We start from the raw sequence: 12,783 nt of genomic DNA, 5'->3' as shown, positions 1-12,783 counted from the left end.
ATCATAAGAAGTATCATTATCTTCCCAATCATAATCATCACAACAAGCAATAGGCATAACGAGATCATCATCAAGTGCATCATCTTCCACAATTATTTTTTATCATGAGGCACAACAATAATAGGAGCAACATTATTTGGGAGAGATATCTTTTTACCTCTCTTCCTTTTTCTTTTCTTCTTCTTCACCTCATGTGTGGGTTCAATCCTCTTTTTGGAGCTCCTTATTAATGAGATTGGTTGAATAGAAGGCTCCTCCTCGTTACCTGATTCATCATAAGAAATAATAGGAGGATATTGGGAAGTCTCTTCCCTTTCATTAGTATTCTCTTCATCTTCTATTTGTTTTCTTTTCTTTATGTAATTGACAATATAAGGATTTTCAATGCAATTCACCACGCAATACATATAAATTTCCTCTAGATCAAAATGAAGAACTCTATCAAGGGCAAATTCTGGAATATCCTTAGTTATACATTTCATTTCTTCATAACCCAAGAGCAAACTAAGTTCATTATGATGTGCAAGGGAAATCAAGTCATCACAATTTTTGGACACGATACGATCATGAAACAATTTGCATTGGGTACTGAAATGATCATGTTCATTGCAAAGTTCACAAGTACGGCTAAGAAAATTTAAATTTTCAGCACTAGCATCTAGCCTTTCTTGCAACCATTTAGTTTCTAAATGCTTATGCCTCTTGCAATATCTATCTTCCCTATTTGGTGTGTACTTACAAACCCAATACACTCCACAAAAATCGACATGCTTATAAGAGATATTTTCATCATGACTAGTGCAATCGTCATTAGTACTATGGATATTCAAGGAGTTCATACTAACAACATTGGAATCATGCTCATCATTCAAAGATTCAGTGCCAAACATTTTAATGCATTCTTCTTCTAACACTTTGGCACAATTTTCTTTTCCATCATTCTCACGAAAGATATTAAAAAGATGAAGCGTATGAGACAAACTCAATTCCATTTTTTTGGTAGTTTTCTTTTATAAACTAAACTAGTGCTAAAACAACAAACAAAAAGATTCGATTGCAAGATCTAAAGATATACCTTCAAGCACTCACCTCCCTGGCAACGGCGCCAGAAAAGAGCTTGATGTCTACTACGCAACCTTCTTCTTGTAGACGTTGTTGGGCCTCCAAGTGCAGAGGTTTGTAGGACAGTAGCAAATTTCCCTCAAGTGGATGACCTAAGGTTTATCAATCCGTGGGAGGCGTAGGATGAAGATGGTCTCTCTCAAACAACCCTGCAACCAAATAACAAAGAGTCTCTTGTGTCCCCAACACCAATACAATGGTAAATTGTATAGGTGCACTAGTTCGGCGAAGAGATGGCGATACAAGTACAATATGGATGGTAGATATAGGTTTTTGTAATCTGAAAATATAAAAACAGCAAGGTAACTAATGATAAAAGTGAGCACAAACGGTATTGCAATGCTAGGAAACAAGGCCTAGGGTTCATACTTTTACTAGTGCAAGTTCTCTCAACAATAATAACATAATTGGACATATAACTATCCCTCAACATGCAACAAAGAGTCACTCCAAAGTCACTAATAGCGGAGAACAAACTAAGAGATTATGGTAGGGTACGAAACCACTTCAAAGTTATTCTTTCCAATCAATCCGTTGGGCTATTCCTATAAGTGTCACAAACAGCCCTAGAGTTCGTACTAGAATAACACCTTAAGACACAAATCAACCAAAACCCTAATGTCACCTAGATACTCCAATGTCACCACAAGTATCCATGGGCATGATTATACGATATGCATCACACAATCTCAGATTCGTCTATTCAACCAACACAAAGTACTTCAAAGAGTGCCCCAAAGTTTCTACCGGAGAGTCAAGACGAAAACGTGTGCCAACCCCTATGCATAAGTTCACAAGGTCACTGAACCCGCAAGTTGATCACCAAAACATACATCAAGTGAATCACGTGATATCCCATTGTCACCACAGATAAGCACATGCAAGACATACATCAAGTGTTCTCAAATCCTTAAAGACTCAATCCGATAAGATAATTCAAAGGGAAAACTCAATCCATTACAAGAGAGTAGAGGGGGAGAAGCAACATAAGATCCAACTATAATAGCAAAGCTCGCGATACATCAAGATCGTGCCAAATCAAGAACACGAGAAAGAGAGATCAAACACATAGCTACTGGTACATACCCTCAGCCCCGAGGGTGAACTACTCCCTCCTCGTCATGGAGATCGCCGGGATGATGAAGATGGCCACCGGTGAGGGTTCCCCCCTCCGGCAGGGTGCCGAAACAGGGTCCCGATTGGGTTTTGGTGGCTACAGAGGCTTGCGGTGGCGGAACTCTAGATCTATTCTGTTCCCCGATCATTTTAGGGTATAAGGATATGTATATAGGCGGAAGAAATACGTCAGGGGAGCCACGAGGGGGGCACGAGGGTGGAGGGCGTGCCCAGGGGGGTGGGCGCGCCCCCCTGCCTCGTGCCTCCCTCGTTGCTTTCCTGACGTGCACTCCAAGTCTCCCGGGTTGCTTTCCTTCCAAAAATAACTTCTCCAGAAGGTTTCATTCCGTTTCGACTCCGTTTGATATTCCTTTTCTTCGAAACACTGAAACAAGGGAAAAAACAGGAACTGGCACTGGGCTCTGGGTCAATAGGTTAGTCCCAAAAATGATATAAAAGTGTTTAATAAAGCCCATAAACATCCAAGATGGTTAATATAATAGCATGAATACTTCATAAATTATAGATACGTTGGAGACGTATCAGTGCCTGCCGCTACTGCACATTTAGTGACGCTCGCCAGCTCGAACGCCCACTGCCGCTCCAAATGATCCCTCTTGAAGCGGCCGGACTACTCGTAGATCTCCTGATTCCTCGCCTCTGTGCCGGTGTGTGCTGCGGCCACGGCTGCGGTAAGGCTCTTTGCGTGCTCGACAAGGCGCTCCTCCTCCTCCCGCAGGAACTCGATGTAGCGCGCAAGGTCGCTGACGCACGTGCGGGCCTCCACCTCCGCCTCCCTCCTTCGGGCGGCGGTGGTGGAGCGGGTGATGATCCCGGAGGTCGACGGTGGGCTGGCGGCCACGGCAGCCGACGATGGGGTGGCGGCCATGAAGGCCACCTCCCGCCTTTGGGCCGCGGTGCTTGAGCGGGTGATGGCCGACAGTGGGGTGGCGGCCACGATGGCCACCTCCCGCCTACAGGCCGCGGCAGCGGAGCGGGCGATGGCCCTGGCTTTCGACGGTGGTGTGGTGGCAACGGCGGCCGGCAACAGCCGCCGACGGGCAGTGGCGGCGGAGCGTGTGGTGGGTGTTCCGCGCACACCCAACAGGGACACAACGCGCACTACACTACGCCGGGGACTGAGCCGCCGCCACGGTGTAGCCTCCCAGCTGGAGCTGTCCTCTGATGACGGCGGAGTGGCTGAGCGACGACGACGCACCGGTGCCATTGGCGATTGTGGGAGAAGCAAACGAGATAAGCTACAGGGAGGGAGGGGAAAATGCGACGCGGGACTGGCCGACCGTGAGGGTTTATATAGCAGGCCGGTAAGCATTAGGATTTTGGGGGATTTCACCGAGTCGGGCGGGAAGCTTGCGCGGGAACCTACGAGGTTGCGCGGGAACCTACGAGGTTGTGCGGGAACGGGCTCACCGACGATTCATTGGCGCCACTTCGAGCCACCGTTTGGCCAAAAGAACACCCCCGCGCGTTGCGCAAACTTGCACTCTAAGCCGTCTGCGGCAGCGGGGTGACAAGACGTGCGAGAGGAGGACGAAAGGACACGTACACATACGGTTAATACAAAAAAAACGTTTGCGATTTAATTACCTACTATACCCCCGTCCTGGTTTATAAGTAGGATTTAACTAATAAAATACGAATGCATGTCGTCAAAGATTATATAGTTGGATTCGTATTTGAACATAGTTTCCAGTTATATAATTTTTGTAACATGCATTAACACTTTTTTGGTTAAATTTAAGATTATATGCCAGCAAGCGTTTTCCCGCAACACACACGGCTTATTCCATCACAAACAATTTGGATGGATCAACTGTATGCCACGTATCACACACGCAACTCTAATCTGATTCGTGTTTGATGTCTCCGACATCGATCGCACAGTTCGTCTTATTTGCCACGTATCACTGTGCCGGTCTCTGCTCGCGTCCCTCGGCAAGCTCTGCTCGCCGTTAGCCGTTAGGCGCCGCAGCGCGCTCTGCTCGCGTCCATCGGTGCGCTCGGCTTATGGACAGCTTTTCCTTGCGTGTTCAACTGCTATATGCATATATATATATGGTTGCTCGCTATTGAGGCGACCGCGGAGCGCTCTGCTCGCGTCCCTCCACGCGTGCTCTGCCAGCGGTAGGGATTGCTCACGATCATGTCGGGGGCCCCATATGCATGCGGTTGCGCCGCGCGCGTTGCCACGCGATGCAGTTACGTGCGGCACGATGGAGTTACACGCTGCAAATTAGAACTGCCATCAGGGCATGCCAATATTCCTGGCCATCCGGCTTCCCCTTTAATTCCCGCGGCCATTATACCTTAGTCTTTTCAACCTTTCGATCGCGCCCCACAACACAACAAGCAGTCCCACGACGACACATAGAGAGGGGATGTCTAGCGCGCTCCAATGGAGTTCGACGAGCATAGAGTGGAGACCCACGTGAGGGAGACAGATCTCTCGGTGGTGTACACCATCGATCCGGCCGTGGTGGACGACTACATCAACAGCGTTGAGCAGTTGCTTGCTCGAGACAAGTACAAGGTGGTCGGCATCGATCTCCAGTACACCGCCGGTCGTCCTGGCATAGATCAGAAGGTTGTCGTCGCCCAGTTGTGTGTGCGCCATCATGTCCTCATCTACCACTACTGCATGGCCACTGAGCCTTGCGACCGTTTCAACAGTTTTGTCAACAGCACCAACTACAAGTTCGCCACGGTGGAAACCACCGATGATGTAAAAGCGCTCAGTGTTATGGGCTTGGCCTGCAAGAACCTTGTCGAAATCCGTGACCACTACAGGGTCTGGGCAGCACGAAGAAGGACTCCCTGGTTGAACTCGCCTCGGCCATCATCGACCCCTACTATGAAAAGATGAAGCAGGATGCCCAAGGAACAAGTCCTGTATCCTGGCACACGGCCTGGATGCGGCAACTGGATGAACCTCACCTCAGGTTCGCGGCCAAGAGCGTGTACACATGCTACGAGATGCACAGGCGGATTGTTGACATGAGGAAGTGCCTCGTTACCCAAATCGACGAGCCTGGATCGAGCCACAAGCAGAGCAAGCGTCACAAGAAGTAGATGATGATCAGATGATCGTTTATGCTAGTTAATCATGCATGTAATATATAGTTTACTTTATTGGTGTGTGGAAATGTCATGTGTGTAGTAGCCACCTATGTAATTATGCATGTAATAGTTTACTTTGACGTGTGCAAATGCCATGGTTGTAGTAGCCACCTATGTAAGTGGATGTTTAATTTGGTTATGCAACCATGTCCTTATAAGTGTGTATATATATGTTGTTGTTCTGTATGCAGTCCCATCACACAACACACACGTCTTATTAGCAGCAACCGTCTGTGTTATTATCGGTATTCACACACATTTCTGATTACGCACTTGTTTGCCGCGTATCACACACATCTTGTTATATTGAACCGTTTATATTCTCTTGTCTCAACACAAACAGTTCATCCGAGTGAACCGCATGCCGTTTATCGCACACACCTTGATCTGGCTGACCGTTTTTTTGTGTTGCCTAATCACAAACAGTTCATCTGAGTGAACCGTATGTATCGCACACACCGTCATCTGGCTGCCCTTTTCTTTTGTTCCTCCTCATCGCAAATAGTTAATTGAACTGAACCGTATGCCCTGCATCGCACACGGAACTAAAATCTGAACCGTGTTTGATGCATCCGTCATCGCAAACGTTTTACACCTTTTTTGATGGGTTTTTTACACCACCGTTTGCGATTATTGCATCGCACACACTTTCGTCGAAGGGTTTCTGATCGTAATGTCGCGTTAGCAGCATCCTGCAGTAGTGGTGTGCTGAATGCGGAGGTGTCGTACGTTCGGTACTCGATCGGTTGGATCGCGAAAAAGTTCGACTACATCAACCGCGTTACTAAACGCTTCCGCTTATGGTCTACGAGGGTACGTAGACACACTCTTCCCCCTCGTTGATATGCATCTCCATGGATAGATTTTGCGTGTGTGTAATTTTTTTTTCAAGCAACGTTTCCCAACAACAAGACCCTAAGCTTGGGGATGTCCAAGGCACCCAAGCTAATTTTCAAGGAAGATCCAATCGTCTAAGCCTGGGATGCCCTGGATGGCATCCTCTCTTTCGTCCACGATTCATCGATATGATTATTCGGAGCTATATTTTTATTCATCACATGATATGAGTTTTATTTGAAGCGTCTTGTGCTATAGTTTTATTATATTTTTTAGTTTGCCGCAATCATTGTTTGCTGGACACATCTTTTATGCAACTTGCTTTACAGAATAGTTGTATATTTAAGTTTTGTACTGTTATTGCACATTATTATCTTGTTGCACAAAATGTGGCGATGTCAAAACGTTTGGATGCCCGGCAAAAATACCACTACACCAGAATCCCAATTTCTCAAAATACTGTTAAAGACCGATCGCCAAATCCAGACCGTTCGTTCAATCTAATCTCGCCGCCGCCCCGTTCTCTCCTGGCGGCGATGGCAAAACCTCCTCCATCCGCGGCGGCGTCGGCCGCCGGCGGCCGCGGCCCTGCCCACCACCGTACCCGCCTCCTCCTCCTGCTCCTCGTCGCCGTGGCTGCCTCCGCCTTCACCGCCGGTTATCTCCTCCGCGGCGCCCCTGTCGGCCCATGCGATACCCGAGGGGATCCTGTCGACGTCGCTACCGCCCGAGCTGGCGGTGCTGCCTCGAGCCCCCTCGGGTTCATGAAGTCCAAGCTCGTGCTGCTTGTCTCCCACGAACTCTCCCTCTCCGGTAACTAATCGCACATTTCATTTAGTGTTGAATATCCAAGAAAAATGAAGGCTGGCAACTATATAAAATGGATTAAGGTGGGTTTCGGAGATTATACTTAGTTCGAAAACGATCTCTTGCTTCCCTTGAAACATGCTGAGAGGACCAAGTCAACACAACTTGTTTCGCCTTTTCCGAACAGCATTCGATGGGATGGTTTATGCGCTTGTCCCGATGAAGCTTAGGATCCGCTTTGAACTTGTTTGTACCAGTAATCAAACCCAGAATCGAACTATTCCATTCCACTGCTGAATGACGGAAACTGTGCTTCACTTTTCCCTTCCGTGTTAGTTTGAGCAAATGCTGTACCATGATGCCATCGCGAGATTTGTACAAGAATTTAGTTCACTGCGGTACCCCAGCGATTCGGGATACTAGGAATTATGTATATTTCCAGGTAATAAACAGAGAAATTAAGATAGGTTAGTGAAATTCTTACTTGGAATGTTCAAGGCTAACTCAAGATCCCTGAAAAAAAGAACATCACAGACTATAAACGAATGTTGCTGAATATTTCACTCTGGTCTAGTTGCTCATACGTTTGAAGAGTGGGGCCTTCGAGTCTTTATGAGATTTGCCGCATTTCATCGGCAGAGATCTCTAAATTGTTGTGGTATTGCCATTATTTTGTTTATAAACCAGTGTTATTGGAGATACTTCTGTTTTGTGCAGGTGGACCGTTATTACTGATGGAGTTGGCATTTCTTCTGCGGCAGGTTGGTTGTCAAGTGGTGTGGATAACAAACCAGCGACCCGAAGGAACAAATGATGTTTCATATAGCTTGGAGCATAAGATGTTGAACCATGGAGTGCAGGTATGGTCTGAGTTCCACATTTGTTTTCGCAAATCACACCTCACCGTCACAAACTCCGGATGATTTGTACATTCTACGATGTCCAGGTCTCCAGGAAGCAATATCACAATGTGTTGTAAAATATATAAATGTGTTAGATATGAACATAATTCTTGTGATGAGTTTACATATATTACTTTTATATGACCAAGAAATGTTTGAAAAAATTATCACTGGTTAAAGATGAAAGGTTTGTATGGCCTGTTCCACTGTCGCAACTTTTACATGGATATAACCTTTTTTAGCAAAGCTCGTCTCACCTCCCATCTCTGTCACGTCTATGTTTCACATGATCAAAAGTTCATGTTTCATCTTGTTTGGCATGATAGTAGTGAATTTCTATATCAAAGTGTCATGGAATAAATTATTGTTGAAGCACCATACCCGAGGTTGTAGAAAAAAGCATATCCAAAATATGAAAGTGATGAAGTTCATGTTTCATCTTATTCGGCGTGATTGTAATTGTACTAAACTGCTATTTCGAAGTGTCATGGAATAAGTCATAGTTGAAGACAATAAAGCATGTCCAAATTAAGAACTTAATCTACTGTAATGCAATATTTTACTTATGCTAGGGAACTAATTTATAATTTTAGAGGAAGTCACATTGACTTACATGGTCGCTTCACAGGTTTTACCTGCTAGGGGACAGGAGGCAATTGAGACTGCTCTTAAGGCTGACCTGGTTATCTTGAACACCGCTGTTGCTGGCAAGTGGCTCGATGCTGTTCTAAAAGATAATGTTCCTCAAGTCCTTCCGAAGATTTTGTGGTGGATCCATGAAATGCGAGGACATTACTTTAAGCTTGAGTATGTGAAACATCTTCCTTTGGTTGCTGGAGCCATGATCGATTCTCATATAACAGTTGAATATTGGAAGACCAGGACTCATGACCGTCTAAAGTATGTGCAGCTTTCTTCTGTGTACATTACATTATGAGTACCATGCTACCATTTGTGCTGTTGGACTCTTGCGTTTGATGTGTATTACTAGTCCAGTGGATATTTATCTCTCTGGCCCTTGTGTATGTGGTGACTTAGTTCCAAATTTTACTAGCTAAAATGTTTTTCTTGTGCTATATGCCTATGTATGAGCTTTTACTCCACAATGGAATATTGTAGACAATGATCATTTTGTTTGTTGCATGCTTTTAGCTTCTTTATTCCTACTTCGTACTATATACTTCTAATGTTCTTGTGCATAAAGTATACAGATGCCACAAACTTATGCTGTTCACCTCGGGAATAGTAAAGAGTTAACAGAAGTTGCCGAAGATAATGTCGCAAGAAGAGTCCTACGTGAACATATACGCGAGTTCCTTGGAGTTAGGAGTGAAGATCTCCTATTTGCTATAATAAACAGTATGTTTTGTTTGCCAAAGTCATACTTCCAAACTATATATTTGTTGGACCAATCATTCTCTCCGATTTATGCTCTTATATGCTATTGTCCTTGATAAATATCTTGTAATCCAGGTGTTTCACGGGGAAAAGGACAAGACTTATTTCTTCAAGCATTTCATCAGAGCCTGCAACTCATCCAACATCAGAAGTTAAAAGTGCCTAAAGTACATGCTGTAGTTGTCGGAAGTGATATGAGTGCTCAGACGAAGTTTGAGACACAGTTACGTGAATTTGTGGCGAAGAATGGGATCCATGACCGTGTTCACTTTATAAACAAAACGTTGGCAGTGGCACCTTATTTGGCTGCAATTGATGTGCTTGTCCAAAACTCTCAGGTGAGTCATAGTATGGATATATTTTTCTCTTGTGTCCCCATTTCAATGGTATGCTACGATGGAACTGTATGCACTATGTATGTTTACAACGTTGTTTGCATTTTTCCCACTTGGGCAGAGTATTGAAATACCTCTCATAAGCATTTATTTTAATCTGGGAACCACAAACTCTTATAGGTTGACTCCATCCATGCTAATTTTTTAGGGTCCGGGGGATCAGTCAATGAGGTTCTTTAATCTAGTCCATCCACATTATTTGTGTGGACAATATTTATGCAACCTATGTTTATTCTCGGAGCATGCTTACGTTGCTTAACCAGTTTTTACATAGAGAAGTTGCATTACCCAGGGTCCACGCACATAGTGCAAAGAAATGTGATTGGACATTCCTTATGTGAGAGTATCATTTAAACAAACTTCTCCTTTATTTTTTCTTTAAAGTTGTTCTGTAATAGCCTTGCTTGTAGGCATAGCTTACCATCTATCAGTGTTAGTAGTCAAACCTATCAGTAATGTTGACCCATGTTGGTTATTAGTTTATTACTTATTATGCTGCTAAGAATGTGTACGTGGTTTTGCGAGTTTCACTCTCTACCTATCAATGAAATTGTACACAATCTTGTGTATTCGTGAAAATAATAATTAAATGGTCGTCACTTCCAGGGTACTAGTACTTAGGTTACGGTAGAGAAAACATTACATTCAATGTGGCTATAGTTGAGAAAGATTTGTTCATGAGTGATAAAGCTTTTCCACACTTGAGTGCTAACATTTTCCATGATAGCGTTCTGTTAATCCAATAAATTGATGATTTGGTAGACTGATTTTCACTAGACCTCACTCTGCTTGTCGAAACATTCCATTTATTCTAGAATACTCCCTCTGTCCTCAAATAGATGGCGTATAAGTTCAGTCAAAAAGTGAATTCTCTCTAAGTTTGACCAAATATATAGAAGAAAATATCAACAACTATAGTATTGAATAAATAGATTATGAAAATAGATCTAATGATGGATATATTGATATTGATTTGGAATTGTTTATCTTCATATTTTTCTATATATACATAGTCAAACTTAGGAAGCATTGACTTTTTGACTGAAATTATATGCCATCTATTTAGGGACGGAGGTAGTGATACATTTCCACAACTCTAACCAGAAACTGACACACGCCACCTCATATCAGAGTGCATCATTTTTGAGCATGCTGGGTACAATGAGGATTGCTAACTGTAGTTTGTTTGTTTGTTTGCTTGCTTGCTTCTCTACTTTAACCACTTTGTTTAGTTACTTTAGGGTATATCAGCGGGACAGGGCTAAAGTCTGTTGATTTTGTCTGATTTCTTTCTAATGTTGTATAAACTTGTTACTTCGGGGTATATCAGATCTATACAGCCAGTATGAAAAAGGTTATTCGGAAGACATGTTTCTGCTAAACACAATCAGTAATATGTTCTTTCTGCACAGGCCCGTGGAGAATGTTTTGGAAGGATAACGATAGAAGCAATGGCGTTCAAGTTGCCAGTGCTGGTAATATTCTTCTCTCTACTACTCCCTCGGTTCACAAATACTCCCTTCGTCCCAAATTAGTTGTCTTAGATTTGTCTAGATACGGATGCATGTGCACATGTGAGTTATGCCATCAGTCTATCCGCCAGGCAATCAACCTTTACTGCAATGGCTGGATGGGCCAGTATTTCTCTGAATCTGGAGTTATTGTTGACAGTCATGAGGCTGGGTTTACTGTTGGAAATTCAAGTTCCTACAATCCTACACCTCTTGGGTCCCCTCCATCCACTGTTTCTTAGCCTGCATTTTCTGTAGAGTGCTTGATGCTTCCATAATCCAATTCATTGACTCAGTTTTAATGGCACTGCAATATCAGGGCACGGCTGCTGGCGGGACCACTGAAATCGTCTTGGATGGTTCAACTGGCCTTCTGCACCCTGCTGGAAAGGAGGGTGTCACGCCTCTCGCCAAGAACATGGTAAGGCTTGCGAGCCATGTTGAGCAGAGGGTCTCCATGGGAAACAAGGGCTATGCCAGGGTGAAGGAGAGGTTCATGGAGCACCACATGGCCGAACGCATTGCCGTGGTGCTGAAGGAAGTTCTACACAAGTCTCGGCAGCATCCTCATTCCTGAGTTTCCTCCCATGGTCTCCTAGAGCATCGTTGGTTTCTGGCGCTAACATGTAGATCCAGATTTTTAACAAGTTACTACTGTTTCGTCTCACGGGTCTGTTGAAGGTTTCAGCTGAATTCTGACTTTCTGAGGAAGGTTGTATAGGAGCAACCCAAGCACCTAGACAGCGACGCGACCAAAAATGATGTGCTTAAACTTGTTCCTCCGGGCATGTATGGCAGAGTAAGCGACAAGACGTAAATCGAAAGAGGTACTGCAGCAGAAGCAGAAATTAGAAGCTTAGAAATGAATAGGACTGGGCAAACAGAAGAATCATGTCCAATTGTGTATTTGCGCGCATGTGCCAGGGGCCAGGCCCCAGGTGCTGCTTATTACTAGTATGAAATGATTTGCATGCCAAACTAAATGTTTCAATCTTCAAACAGCTTTGTCCCGGTATTTTTAACTCTTGACCGGCTCCTAAAACCTGTGGCTCGCAGTCATATGTATGAACCATCATGGTGCTTGGTAAACTAATCAGAGGGACTGTGCTTCCTTACTGAACCTGCTAGTGTTGCTGTTAGCGAAGCAACCAGTGCTGTTTGAAAAGTTGAAGGCCATGTTCATAGTTATGAAGAGCAGTGGTAGCGAAGGGCTCCAGCTTCATCATGGTGTCCCCTCTGGAATCGGATCCTCTAACTTGGAGAAGGAAAGTCACGGTGCTACAGTGCTAGCCTAGTGTAAAATGAAGAAAAGTTAGGGACTATTAGCAGGTTGTTTATTGTAGATATAAATAATCTAAAATTAATTTTATTTCACCAGTTTGTTTGTATGTAATTATTATAAATGTATACAGTAGATATGTAATTTGCAAACTAATTTAAGTCATTTTAGCCTTAATCACAAGGATTGAAGAAGGAAAGTTAGGGCATTGTAGCTTCTCTAACATTCCTTCTTAATGTTAGAGGATCCGGTTCCGTCCCGTCTATATATTGGTGTTT

At 44.1% G+C, this 12,783-nt stretch overlaps 1 protein-coding gene across 1 annotated transcript; it reads left to right on the top strand.

Moving 5' to 3' along the window:
- The first annotated feature begins 6,690 nt into the window (after positions 1-6,690).
- LOC109739296 (uncharacterized) lies at positions 6,691-12,225 on the top strand. Its single transcript, XM_020298375.4, has 7 exons — positions 6,691-7,026; positions 7,738-7,880; positions 8,551-8,822; positions 9,127-9,281; positions 9,396-9,658; positions 11,128-11,190; positions 11,546-12,225. Exons 1-7 carry the CDS (start codon positions 6,750-6,752, stop codon positions 11,801-11,803), a joined length of 1,431 nt encoding a protein of 476 aa, XP_020153964.1. The 5' UTR covers positions 6,691-6,749; the 3' UTR covers positions 11,804-12,225.
- Positions 12,226-12,783: the final 558 nt, after the last annotated feature.

The sequence above is a fragment of the Aegilops tauschii genome, chromosome 3 (genome assembly GCF_002575655.3).
Source record: "Aegilops tauschii subsp. strangulata cultivar AL8/78 chromosome 3, Aet v6.0, whole genome shotgun sequence".
Taxonomy (NCBI): domain Eukaryota; kingdom Viridiplantae; phylum Streptophyta; class Magnoliopsida; order Poales; family Poaceae; genus Aegilops; species Aegilops tauschii.
The sequence above is the reverse complement of the archived record's forward strand: the minus strand, read 5'-3'. Positions and strand labels throughout refer to the sequence as shown.

Bases quoted from the DNA above. Each gene is read 5' to 3' on its own strand.
- LOC109739296 (XM_020298375.4), top strand. From the start codon at position 6,750: ATGGCAAAACCTCCTCCATCCGCGGCGGCGTCGGCCGCCGGCGGCCGC. The intron at 7,027-7,737 runs GTAACTAATCGC...TGTTTTGTGCAG, and splicing joins CCACGAACTCTCCCTCTCCG to GTGGACCGTTATTACTGATG. The intron at 7,881-8,550 runs GTATGGTCTGAG...GTCGCTTCACAG, and splicing joins TGTTGAACCATGGAGTGCAG to GTTTTACCTGCTAGGGGACA.